At 34.6% G+C, this 14,122-nt stretch overlaps 2 protein-coding genes and 1 pseudogene across 2 annotated transcripts; 1 reads left to right on the top strand and 2 right to left on the bottom strand.

Annotated features, from left to right (window-relative positions):
- LOC140962084 (vacuolar-processing enzyme-like) lies at positions 1 to 4,579 on the bottom strand (annotated as a pseudogene).
- Positions 4,580 to 5,442: 863 nt separating this feature from the next.
- LOC140962087 (uncharacterized) lies at positions 5,443 to 10,656 on the top strand. The gene is made up of 5 exons (XM_073420943.1): positions 5,443 to 5,499; positions 8,052 to 8,317; positions 8,705 to 8,810; positions 9,783 to 9,926; positions 10,189 to 10,656. The coding sequence occupies exons 2-5, from the start codon at positions 8,064 to 8,066 to the stop codon at positions 10,441 to 10,443; spliced, it is 759 nt and encodes a 252-aa protein (XP_073277044.1). The 5' UTR covers positions 5,443 to 5,499; positions 8,052 to 8,063; the 3' UTR covers positions 10,444 to 10,656.
- Positions 10,657 to 10,729: 73 nt separating this feature from the next.
- On the bottom strand, positions 10,730 to 13,771 carry LOC140962085 (probable protein phosphatase 2C 72). The gene is made up of 5 exons (XM_073420942.1): positions 13,487 to 13,771; positions 12,053 to 12,382; positions 11,841 to 11,955; positions 11,363 to 11,586; positions 10,730 to 11,151 (listed from the first exon to the last, which is right to left on the bottom strand). The coding sequence occupies exons 1-5, from the start codon at positions 13,661 to 13,663 to the stop codon at positions 10,972 to 10,974; spliced, it is 1,026 nt and encodes a 341-aa protein (XP_073277043.1). The 5' UTR covers positions 13,664 to 13,771; the 3' UTR covers positions 10,730 to 10,971.
- Positions 13,772 to 14,122: the final 351 nt, after the last annotated feature.

Genomic DNA, 14,122 nt, shown 5'->3' on the forward strand with positions numbered 1-14,122 from the left:
TAATACAAAGTTTCCACTTATGATAAGATATAATAACAAGGCCAAATTCGACCAGTTTCCCAGCTCTGAGGGATATCTATAATATTTCCCAGAGAGCACAACATCAACAAGAACTATATAACATTATTTGATGCACCTCTAATCTGTATAAACATTGGAGGTATTGTATCTGACAATTGATTATATCAACATTGTAATCTATAATTGAAGCCAACAATTTACATTATGAAAGAGAAGTTTTCGTGTTTCCAGAATTTTACTGACAGACATCAAGCACTGAAGCCCCTATGGAGAGAACTCCAAGAATTGGAAGGAAAACTGGTGCAGGCTTGAGCTGAGGCCTCGGCCATCTGTTCTATTTTCACACCAGCATTGCAGATATTGGCAATCGAGCGCATGTGCTTCATCCCATACTGAGACAGCGATCCACAATGAGTCTCAAAGCTTCTAACCTGTACAAAAGATAACAAAAGGATCATTTGTAGGATGTAGATCTAAGATTGACAGCTATATGATCTGCACAGAATTAATAATGCTAAATTTAATTTGTCTATATTGTTTTCGAGGGAAACGCCAGTCATTCGGAATTGATCTTTACTATCAGAGCAAGACCTGGAAAAGAACTAAGATGCACATCAATCAATAGAATCAAAGCGTTGATTCAGCATAACTGTTCAGAAGTATGAGAAAAAGTATTATTGAGTTGTCATTATGGGTTACAGAAAAAGCAAACTATGCTTAGGGAGTGAGGACTTGAGAAGAACATTTTAGCGGACTCCTGACACTCATAATTGACAAATTTTCTTACAGGGACAGAATTATGATATTAAGTTACCATTGCTCTGAGGCAAGCCCAGTCATCAACAAGCGGCTGCCCAGCAGGTCGAAGGGTCTTCAACACTTGAGGACCCTTGTCAATTCCGAAAAGAAGTTTTCCAACAAGTTCGATACTGTGGTCAATATGACTTCGGTGTCCCATAGCTTCAGCCAGCTGCTTTTGAGCTGAAACTTTCCGAGCAGAGTCTACAGGAGCTTTGCGATACTGTCACAGGTGAATTGAGAAAAGCAATCATAAAAACAATTATAGCCGGAGAAAATTATTCTTAGGTTGTAATCTTGCCATGTCTATTGGCTCTCAAAGTTTTGGGCCTACCTCCTTCAATTTGTTACGAGTTGTACGTGTACAGATTGCTATAACTATACATCCATCAAATCCAAGTATAACGGTAGGCACTTCAAGTGGCACAATTTATTAAATGATGGGCTTAACATTATTTAATCAGCTATTCAGTCATAACTGCAGCTTAATTGCTCTACAACAATCTCCAGATGTAGTCACAAAAAACAGACTCACCATGATAAACACATTCACTTTCACAAAAGTTGAATATACCTTATGCCAAAAATGTAGAAGATCAGCATCTCGCTGATCAACAGCTTTTGAAGATGGCCGAAGAGAATTTTCATCAACAAAAGTGAAATTATCATTTGCAGGATCTGTACCCAAGTATGTGTAAAGATTACCCACACTTAGCTTCAGATCACCATATTGCATCACATGGGAGCCATAGTAAGAATTCTCATTAGCAGTTCGTGTCTTAACCTGCACATATCAACATATATATTCATTCCAAAACGATATGAGGAAAAACATGGAACGTTTAGGATATGATACACAAAATATCATAAAACCAATTTAACCCCATATTTGTAAAGTCGCATTCCCGAGATCATGTGAGTCCATAATAAAAATACATGGAAAGTTTGTGCACAGTTTTTGTATGAAAATGATGAGGAGTTCAACATTGTTCTATCAACCAACAGACTAGTTCGATTGTTTAGTCCCCCTTCCTAGTTTCTTAAAGTTTATAGTAAGAGCACGCCCAGTGTGGTGTTTTTTTAAAAAAGAAAAAGAAACAAAGAACATACTAGTTCGATATGATTGCTCAATGTAAAGACAGAGTTTGATGAGATCTTACCAGTTGATATTGTTGCCTTAAGGTTTCAGTCCGAAGGTTGTGGATATCACTGTTCATGGTCACAAAATGAAAATCAATAAAAAAACATAAATATGACAAGTGGAATTAGAAGTAGGAATAGGTTCATTCATGGAACTGCTTTTGAGTGGGTAATTAGCTTCAGTAAAGTAGCCATTGAAATTAAAGGTAAACTTTGCTGAGTTTGCATATAAGCTGATGCACTTCAAGTTCAAGTCATACCCTGTCAACCATAGAAGCCCAAAAAGCAAAAACTAATGCATACCAGTCCTCCATCCAGGAAACACTATACAGGTCACCCAAGCAAGTTTCGTATTCTGGGGGAGGATTGGGATATTCTCCAGGGCAATAGGTTCCCCAGCTACTCTCTTCCGCATTTGATGCAGTGGTTGCATAAATATTCAGGCCTTCAGGAAGAAGACCATCAAATATACTTCCAGATTCACAAGCTTCAAGGTAAAATACCTAAAAAAGTTGATATATCAGCTGTGCAAGATCTTTAATCTCGCTCAACAGGTAAAAAATTGCAACACGAAATAAAAGCCAGAATCGTTACCAAGCTCCTATATGTTCCAGAGGCATGTTTCTGCTTCAAAACGTTGATCAGATTGTCCGCATATAGATAAGGAAATGTAGGCATCCCTGAGCATAAAATATAGTACACCGAATAAGCAATCAAATGCTTACACAACATGCATAGTCAATGAATAAAACATGGAAAGAAGATATAGAAAGTTATGCTATCAGATCTAAATACTGTAAGCTTAAGTTTTTCAAAAGTACGGTAAATATATGTTAATAGTAGCTCACTAACCAAGCACCCCAGGACCACCATGATCAGAATAGAATATGAATATATGATCATTTGGACCACTGTCAACAACCTTCCCACTACCTCCTCTAACAGCAGTTTTGTTCCCAAGAAGCACGGCAAAAAAGTTGTCCACAGTTACATCATCTCCAATATAATCCTGCCTCAGGAGAGTGAGAAAAGAGAAATAAATTTCAACTGTCACTATGCAAATTAGAGACACGGGAATAAGACAAACCTTTGGAACTCCCTTATAGACATCCTCACCATGAGGACTGTTAATGATGACCCCTGGCCTTGGGTTTTCTACATTGAAAGCAATGTCATCGTACATGAAAACCACAATATTTTCATCCTTGAGACCACCTTTTTTTAGGATTTGATATGCATGGCATACATCAGCCTATCACAAATTTAAGGACTAGTATCAGTGCCGGTTCACTGAAGGAACATCAAAAAGTCAAAATGTATATCCTGAACATAAAGGGCTTCATTTTTTAAAGACATGTATCTTGAAGCTGGACTGCATAGTACTGGTAGATGTATACTTTTCATAGTCACTTTATTTTCTTCTTCTTTTGCAGTGTAGATGGAATATTTCTTTTGGTATTAGAGCATCCTAATCATCAGGTAGAGTTCCATCATCAACTTTAATTTTGCTTGGCTATTATTAGCCTGTAATTACATTCTCTTAATAAATAAAAGTATACTTTAAATTTTTCTATTTACATTTATTTGTGAAGGTTGCTTCGCACATGGTTGAAGTTAAAACAAAAATACCAACTGACATTCCCCTAATACCCCCTACATAAATCAATGAATATGAAAAACAAAGATGCTTCGAGAAAAACGTGTTCACACGACATCATAATTGACTAGGAATTTTACATTTAGTCGCAAATGGCCTATATCGTTTAGAATATAAATACAATAGATATATCTTAAACATAGGAAAGTTTTGTAACATATAGAAAATGAGCTGCTTCCCTGTGCTTCTCATCTCTAGTCCCTCACATTCTAGTTTGTGTATCGTTCCCTTCCCTACCATCCACCTTTCTTATCTTCTTTCTTTACTTTTAAGAAGCCTGTTGCAGACACTCATTTGAAGAGTGTGGTCACACGACACGATCGACTTAGACAGTAATAATGGTGTGTAACAAGTAGTTTATCGAATAGTTTAGCTCGATTGCGAGAAATTAAGCTCAAGCTCATGGAGTTTTGTATAGAGGAGCAAGCATAAGCTAGAGATTGGTCCATGAGTTGGCTCGCTAGTCCAGATTATGTTTAACGAAATTTGTTCATAAACTTATTAATAAGGTCGGATCATGGGTTTGACAAGCGAATTTGAACTTAGTAAGTCGCTCGTTGGAATAATTACCAATTAACGAGACGAAGTAAATATCTGACACGCTAGACAAAATTATCGCGAAATTTCATCAAAAATTCATAATCACAGGTCATCAAATCATAAATTCGGAGCTCAAATTCTATACAAGAATCTTTATTTTTTTTATATATAAAAAAAATCTTAAATGAATAAAAATTAAGCAATTTAAGAGGGCCGTAATTACCTGATGGCGGTAATTCCAGTAACCAGAGGATCCGGCCAACAAGACAGCCCACCTGATCCCCACGGAATCGTCCTCGAAGAATACCTCAGAAGGTAGCACGATAAAGTCATCCCGGGCATCGGCGATGGCTACTACGGAGAATAAAAGGAGGTATACCGCACAGGCGGAGCGATTCGTCATGACTGCTCTTGCGATGTTAATTAATTAATTAATTCAAGGAAATATATGTCATTATTTTCCCAAGTGGTTGGGCCAATCTTTACTTTTTTAATAAAAATATTTCACTGGGATTTAATATTTAAAAAAAATCAACATAATGTCACATTTAATAAGATATAATAATATATATTAGTTTTTTTAAAATAAAAATAAAAATCCATGTCAAGTTACTACGAAATTGATTCATAAAGAATTCAATGCTCTTGATGAAGATATTATTTGTCAGATAAAAATAGTCCACCTAAAATTTTATTCAATGACAAATTATTATTGGAATATATAAATAGAGAGACGTGTACATATTGATGCCCATATATATTATGTATTTCCTAATTGAATTCACATATTCATCGCGTCGTGTCTAACCACTTATAATTTAATTCGGTTCCATTTTTTTTTTTAAGGATTAATTCGGTTCCATTACTTTAAATGATTAAGGTTTTTTTTTTAGATTTCATATTCGTTAATGATTATAAAATGTATTCTTTAAATTGAACTCATTCAAATTGAGGTTATATATTTCAAATGACATTATTTTCGTGACTTTGAATTTCACAACAGTTGTTAAAAAAATCACTGTGTTATGCCTAAATCAACTATGAGACTCACGAGAAATTTAGGGTCCGATCTCAGCAAGTGTCACTAGTCCAGACGCGGGTTTCAAAATTACCCTGGACCTGAAAATCACAAATGAGATCCTTAGAAGGGGGCCAGGAGGGTGTCCTGGCGTAGCCCCTCCGACGCTCAAGTCAGAGACTGAGGATATATGGGGAGAGCAGCTTCAATGTTTTCGCAGTTTCGGATTTTTTACTTTGTACTAACATATTTTCGTATTAATTTCGTAGATTTGCTTGTCGCTGTGATCTTCCAGCGTTACGTGGATCTGCATATCTTCGCGCACGTCAGATTTTTAAAGCATTTTCTTTATAGAAACTTTAATATTTAATTTTAATTTTAGCGCAGTATTTTATTTATGAATTTTAGCGTAGTAGATTATTTATTTTGTAAATCATTCGTGAGTTTTTTAATAAATAATTAAGTTAAGTTGATTAAAAACCGTCGCTTCATTAAGCTACTTTTTTTTCAAAAACCGTCGCTTAATATAGGGACGGTTTTGTCAAAATCGTCGCTTAATATAGCGACCATTTTATTAAAAACGTCGCTGAAGTTAGCGACGGTTAACTTAAACCATCGCTTAAATTAGCGACAGTCGGCGACGGTTTTTTGCCTCCTTTTTTTTTGTAGTGTTGATATAATGAACCAAATGCCCAACTTGAATATCTAGACGATCTAGTTGCCTAAAATCAAGGAATGAATGTTAGAAAGAGGTCGGTGGTGTGCTCTGTCATATTTTATCCGACACTCAAATTAAATACTAAAAAATATATAGTGAAATCGAATGCAAGATACATTAGTTCTTGAACCATAAACCAAAAATGATACTTATAAAGAGAGCATGATATTAATTTCGGCAAGGTTTGCTACGTCCTAGAAAACTAAATCCCCTTGATTCATATAAATCCATTGTCCAATTAGATAGTTTTCAGATGAATGAAAATTCATTTTGTCCCTCTTAAGATATCGTCCTTGTTGGAATTCGGCTAAACAACCAATCTCAGAACCCTTGTACAAGTCATTTTCAAGAATCGCTAGTTATTCGTGTCGACGATCACCCTAACATGATTACAAACAGTTTACATCATTAAATCCACAGATATCCTTAATGGGATCCCTATTAAGAGCATATGAAGTACATTGGCCCTTCTCAAATCGATACGTTGTCGTTTTTAGTAAGATCCTTCGTTGACTTGAGACGTACACTCGATCTCTTTGAAAGAGTTTGGCCCTTGGCTCTTTTGGGCGAGCTCCAAGCTATGATTCCTTGTCTTGGACATAGTTCACTCTTTTCTTTGATTTTTAACCTCTCGGGACAGTCTTCGAGCCTACCATAACTTGAGTTAATCCTTGAAGTTGAGCTTCCTGCAATCACTAGGTTTAAATATATTGGGCTCAAGTTTAATGAGCGACTACCTCAAATAATATATATTTCACAAAATTAATTGATGGATTTGATCGTCAATCCAAAAAAAAAGTCACATGAAATTTTTTGACACAATTCTCGTGTTGTTAAGCAAATGATCTGCTTTGGTTGTCAATCGTGAAATATTGACATTTGATTTCATTATTGTTAACATCATTACCATGTAAATCTATATTAATAGGTAAAACTGTTTATTTTTCAATCAGGACACAAATCGATCCTGACTTCAAAACAAACGTTTCAAGAGTATTTATGAAATCAAATATATTTTACCCAAATATTTTTAATTTATTAAGAAAAAACTTCATACAAGATAAATTTAAAACTCAAAAAATAGAGTTTTTGACAAAGTTCAAGCTTAAATAAGTAAAAATATCAAAAAAGGTCATTTTGGAAAAACCATTTTTAATGCCAAATTTATCAATCAAAAAATATTATTCTACAAATAAGTTTTAAATGTTAATTATGAATTTTGTTTACACGTCAAATTTTAGAAGTAAACGATCTATTCTAAGAATGAATTCAAATAAAACGTATAAAAATAATTATTTTAATAAATTTTTTTTGAGAGAATATACATTTTGATATACAATGTTATATCATGTGAGGACTTAAAAAAAAAAAAGAAAAAAAAAAGAGGATTTCTCATGGGAGGTTGATTGAATGGGCTATTTATTTATTATTTTGTCTGAATTCGATTGAATGGGCTGTTGGTTAAGTGAGAGATATAAAAAGCCCAAAACCGAAAATTTTGGTCCAACAATATATGGCCCAATCATCTAACCCACATCTCATGCTGTGGGGCTGTAACATCCCTTACGCACTGTTTTCCATACTCGCAGGTAGCGGTTGTTTTTCTCGTTCTCTTATTTTCTCTATACTTTCGTCTGTAGCTTGATTTTATGTTTTCGGCTTTTTCCCTGGGAAATTTGGTCACTTCTATTCTGTTTTGGGGAATTCTGGATTTTGGTAGGGTTTCTAATGGTTTTTTCTTTGGCATGTGAACATATTTAATTTAATTTTTTTAAATTTTTTTATCGAGGTTTGCTTCTGCAAATTGTTAAATTTTACCTGTAATGGTTGCATCGATGTGAAAAATTATTACATCTGGCTTAATAATCCATTTAATGTTTTTGATTAATAAAGAAATGTGCTATTATATTTAGTTATTGGAAATGCTCGGTAACTAGATGCATATTTGTTCCTAGCATTTTCCAGAAATATTCTTAATTTTTTTGTGCTTTTGGTCTTGAGATATGTCGATTATTAAATTTAGCTGTATTGCGAATGTGAATTGTTCCCCAGGCTTGATCATTTGCAGCTGAATTTGACTATTAATAAAAATTAGGAGTAAAAATATAGTTTCATTTTTGGTTCTATGTGGTGAATATCTGACTTTGAGACTTCCGCAGTTTACTGATTTCATGGAAGTAGGAGAGAGTGTGCTGGACACAATTTACGATGATGAAGGTATTGAGGATGGCCAAGATGTTGAGATGCAAGATGTTGAAGAGGGTGAGTTACTTGAACCTATTTCAAAGGCTGAATCAGGAGTAAGCTGTAATGTTGAAGTTAATCAGGTTTCCAACAAGAGGAATTCAAGACGTAAGAAGAAGAAAAAGAAAAACAAGCAAAAGACAGACAGCGATATTGGTCCAAATGTTACTGATATCAACAGGTTTGATACATTTTGAAGCAAGATTTTGTTCATTTTATAGTATCCCTTTGGCATTATTTCGTCGTCGTATTTTTTTGGTTATCTATTGTCATCCATAGCCTTATGTGACACTATTTTTGTACGGCATGGTGGCCTTAGAAGTTGCTATATCACTTATAGAGAGGAAAATAGAATTCTGTACCTTTTTGTGTTGATAAACGAACACCATCACAGACGCAGCCTGCTTCTTTATATTCTGGACATGTACTATATAGTCCGCCTACTTACAAGGATTCATATTTCCTGATGCAGTGTTTTCTAACTTTGCTAGCTTCAAATTCAACATTTCCCTGTTTTTAGGATTATTTTCATTTTTTGTGACTGTTTCCTTTGTATAAATATTTGTAGGTATGTTTTAAATGCGTGTAAGCATTTGAGAGAGAGGAAATCTTATCTTATGTATACTGCTGTTGGTTGTCTTGGCGTTTCTGCTTTGAGTGATCTCGTCAAAGAGGTAAGACTTTGTTGCGTTGTTCTGTTGTACCAATTCATCTCTGGCCACCTATTGCTGATGATCTTCATTTTAAATTTACAAATTGTACTAAACTTGATTTTGACGGCTTGAACGGTGCTGTAGTTAGAGAATTTTGCTTGAATGATTTGCATGTTTATGATCTCTTAATTGGTTAACTGACTTGAGTGAGTTATTGTACTTACCCTGCAGTGCGATGCAAGATTTACAATCTAAAAATGGGATAAAGTGCGTTTGATAAAAAACTGACTTTGCCGACATTTGGCTTTCTCATTACAACGCAACGCGTTTTTTCTACATGGTTCCAAAACTTGTTCTGATGACAAAATGATCCACATTAATCTTAGAACTTATCCCTATTTGGATGAACTTTGATATGTGTTTACTTGATGGGGCAGTGTGCTTTAGGTTTTATGACATCATTATCATAAACTAACCACGCTGCTCTCACCTTTGAACCCTTTCCAACTTATCTGGTACTGCTAACTAATGAAAAGTATTAGAATCTGTCACTAGTACTGTACTGTTTTGGTAAAACCTGGAATTGACCCTTGGTATTGTGATTAAAGGCGAGATTCTGGTTAACCATATTTTTCTACAACTTTTAGGGATATAGTCTACTTCCTTCCCCCTCAGTTCTGATTCTCAGTATTGTTTTCCCTCAATCGCAGATTCTTTTGGCTGAAGATTTTCTTGCTATCGCTCTCCTGAAACTTTGATCTGAGAATTGAGATAGCTTCTTGATGAACCACTCATAAATTTTTTAATGAAGGTTGATATTTTTGAACTTATAAGCTGTGAATGGCTGAACATCACTATTGACTTTCGGTTTTTTAAAGATCTTAGTTCTCCATATTGATAGGATTATTATTAGTTTCCTCTTCTCTGACTTTTTTTTTTAAATTTCTCACCCATCACTCAAAAAAAAATGTTACGTTGAACATGAACGTGCAGGTTGATGCCATTCAGGCCTGTGGAGGTCAGAAGACTGCTGATGGTGGCCGTTTTCGTAATGGTGGTGGTATATTGTGGAATATAATCAAAGCTCGTGATCCAAATGCTTACAAAGAGATCATGAGAAAGGGGAAAGAATTTGAGGTGCACTTTCTACACTTGTATTCTAGTTATTTATTTTCCCTTTTACATATGCACTCACTTATGTGATTCAAGTACTGAATTGCTTGCTTAATACCAATTTCTTCATCACTATTCCTACTGGTTGGCCATCGACGATATTTGTATTTTATTACGGTCTAATCATGATTTCTCTGGTTGTTTTCCCTCGTATATCTGCAACCAATACATGCATCACATAGACTATAATCGAGTTAGTAACAATTTGGTTTGATACTTATTGCAGAAGCAATTCAAGCAGCATCATCAAAATAAGCAAGCACATGCACAACAATCAGAATCTTCTTCTGAAAGAAGGGTTCTCAATACAGTTAACCAGATTAAACCCAAGATATCGAATGGTCCGGAGCTTTTGTCACATGATCAGAACCAGCTTGAACAGTCTTCTACCGAAGAGAAACTTACGTCTGTTCATAATCGAATACGAATGCCAGTTACATACGATGATCTTCTCGAAGGAGAGGATCCCAAAGACGGATAGAACTTGTGATCGAACCATTTTTAATTTGAAAGTCCCTGAACTTCATCCAAATCCTCCTTCTACACCTTTTTTGGGAACTAGGTCTATTTGTGTTGATTATTTTCCTTTTCGTGCCTCTTGGATGGAGGAATGATCAGAAACATGAAGGCTGGCTTGATGCTTGTTTCTTCATGTATTTCAATTTTTTGGGGTTATACTATGATGATTCTCGTTGCACTTTCTTTTGTTTGAAAAAAAATTCTACTTCATGCATGTGTACATGATCCTAAAATCGACGCCAATAAACTATTATGTAATATATAATCGTTATTCATCTTTCAAAAACAAAGATGCTTTATTCGTCTTGTTGCATCGAAACGTGACAAATACCAGCAACGACCAATATTCACTTCCAACTCTATATTACTGTAATCGAGTACGTTTCAGGTTCTAACAAGCAAGTTTTGTCACACCCAAGTGACCACTGGGCGATAATGAGCTAGAGAACTAACTGTGCATACCCAAGAATCTGAACTCTTCCAAATTTTATCATGCATTCATCTTATCCAAGAAGAGGCAAATGACAGTGCAGTCATCTCTCATTGAATTCGGAAACCGACGTTTCCATGTAGCAATTGTTGCATCCACCACTGACTTCGCTGCCGCCTCTTCGCTATGTGCAGCAGAAACTATTGCAATTACATCGTCATTACTTAATACGTCCCACACCTGGAAAAAAAAGTCACAAATTTGGTAAATTATTTCAATAATATTTCGATTTATATCATCGTGTGATAAGTATATCCATGATTGTCAAAACCGTGATAACTTATACACAAGGTTTTATATGATGTGTGGTAGAAAGTAAGAACCAACAACTTTTTGATTCATTTTTAATGCAGAAATTAGATTTGTATTTGGGTGGGTTTTTTGTTTTTACCCCATCACTGGCCAGAACAAGAAATTGATAATTTGGAGATAAACGGTGATAATAGATATCAGGGATTGCAATTACGCCATGGCACTTGAGCACAAAGTCTCCAAAAGCTCGCGACATGGCAAGGCCTGGAGAGTCATCATGAGGAAGCCATACTCTCTGAATATGCGGTTCTTCTTTCAGGGCCAGTACTCTGCCATTGCACTTCCTTATTCGCTCAGCTTCGGCTGAAAAACAAAATTTTGATTTTTGCAAATATTAGCATCGTTGATACACAAGAATAACCGTGTTGCGTAGATGTTTTCGGGGAAATTCTATGTTAAACCCGTCTAGAACACATCTTTAGATTGATTCAAGGGTGTTTACTGGATCGAAACCAAAAGTCTACGTTCAGCATGGCAAAAGCCTACTTTTTATTGGGTTTCTTAGTTTATATGCATTTATTTTTTATTATCATTTCTATCATGAAAAAGAATCTTACAGGCTAGTCCTGGCTTGAAATCAGTAGTTAACTGAATCGCCACAACCCCTTCCTCGGTTTTTGTTCCTAAAACTGCCCTCGAATCGCCTAGATTCGCAATAATTATATCTTCACCCTGTAGGGAAAAAAGGGAATACCACGTGATTCCTCCAAACATTAATCAAATACCTCTAATTTGTCCTACACATTCAGATAATATTTGTTCACAATACCTGTTGGACAGCAACAACGGCGGTAGTTCCACTGCAAGAACAGTCCAAACTGTCAAGAATCTTGATTTCCTTATCCATTGCTTTGAATGCACTCAAACAGGCCTCTTTCCATTTAAAGAAATTCTTAGTTGGTTCTGATTTATCATAAGTTTCGGTTTTCAGATCGTTTTGAGCAATATTTGTTGGAGACGAGGCGATCTTTGCTATGGCATTTCTCTGGTTTAGCAGCAGAGAAGGTAACCTGTTTCTCACTAGCTTGCTTACCATGTGTCCGTTTTTGCCATGTCCATCGAAAACTCCACAAAATGCTCCATCTTCAATGCCATAGCCCTGCATAAGTGCCAGGAAGTTTAATTAGTATCGCTCCAACGTTCGACTAAATTACACCACATACTCACGTGTTATTAGGATAGATTAGAATCTCATTTGATAACATTAGAATCTTCACAAATAGGATTAGAGAATCAACAGCCTCTCAAGTCTCAACAAACTGTTCAGTTCAAACTATATGTATTTGAAAACATGTAAGACTGAAAATTCCATGTATCCAAATCATCTTTGGAATATACTTAGGCTATGTTTGGTGTGTAGGATAAGATAATTAATTAGATTGATGAAAAAACTCGAGGTGATAGATATATAATGTGTTGTGATAAATCCTGTTTTGTTTGGTAAGATTTTAATGAGTATGATAAATTTTACATTTTTTTTTGTTGAGACAAAAATACCCTAAACTAGCATTGATGACAATTTGGTTTATAAAATGATATTTGTAACAGTGTTTTCAAAATCATGTGTTCTATTAATAAATAAATATTTTATAAAATTTTAAATTATAGATTATGTATTTATCTGATAATTTATTTTTTAATAAAAATTAATATGATTTTGCATTTTATCTCATTTTTAATATTGATTTCTAATTATTTTTTTCTTTATTTTTTTAGTTTCGTCATGAAATTATTTATGTGATGTGTGTGCAAATAAAAAAAAAAAATAAGCCATCAAAGAATATTAATTTTTGATTTCCTTAAACCTAAGCCGAGAGCATATCTAAAATTGTAGATATCTCATGTTGAGTCTTTTGTGGGTAAAATGGTAATTTATGTTATATTTTAAGAATTAGATTGTCAATGCCACCAAAACAATGGGATGCCTTTTCAATCAAATAGGTATTTTTTATCATGGGCTTCTTGATTAATTGGGTTCATAAAAAATAAGACAAACATAGATTTAACAATCTATCCTTTACTTATCACCCACACCAAACATACCCTTAAATATGAGAAATTAGCGGACTAGGCGATCGAACAAAGACAGTCTTCCCTCTTTTTGCATGATAGTTTTATAAATTAAAAAAAAACATTTTCGTTATACCAGTGGATCATACACGAAAACAGTCGTTAAATAAAAGGCAAAAGTACGTAGATGTACCTGGTAAAGAATTGCAGAATCTTGATTTAACTCTTTGCTTCCTGCATGGGAATATGTGGAACCAATTTGGAATCTATTTTTACAAGCACTCATGACTTCTCTGTAATATACAGAATTTTCATCGCCATAAGAATCATCATGTATTTCCGATGAAGAAACAGATGCACAGATTCCCATTTTTTTGTTTTTGTCAACGCTCGAAAGTTTTCTTGTTGTGCATATACTTTAGAATCCAACAAATGGAGGAGAAGGCCCCATATATAGGGAATTGGGGACCATGGAATATACAGATTTGTATACTTGAAAGAGTGCTAGTGGCATTTAATAAGTTTAAAGACCCAATCTTTTTCAATAATTGATAGTTTTTAATTATTTATGAGTAACCCAAGATTCATTTCAAAGGGCATCGTAGGTGTACTTACGTAGGATTTATCAGTTTGGGGATGTAATAACCACTAGTATTTAGTTTGACTTTATAAAGTTTGGAAGAAAAGCTATGGCCAAGCTTTAGAAAGTGATCGTGTTTTAAATTCGATAATCTTTTGAAGAATTATGCTGAAAAAATAAATAAGATAAGATATATATTTTAATCAGAGACGTGTTGTGAATTGTGATAAAGATCTCGTTAATCGATGC

The sequence above is a fragment of the Primulina huaijiensis genome, chromosome 16, assembly GCF_012295235.1.
Source record: "Primulina huaijiensis isolate GDHJ02 chromosome 16, ASM1229523v2, whole genome shotgun sequence".
Taxonomy (NCBI): Eukaryota; Viridiplantae; Streptophyta; class Magnoliopsida; order Lamiales; family Gesneriaceae; genus Primulina; species Primulina huaijiensis.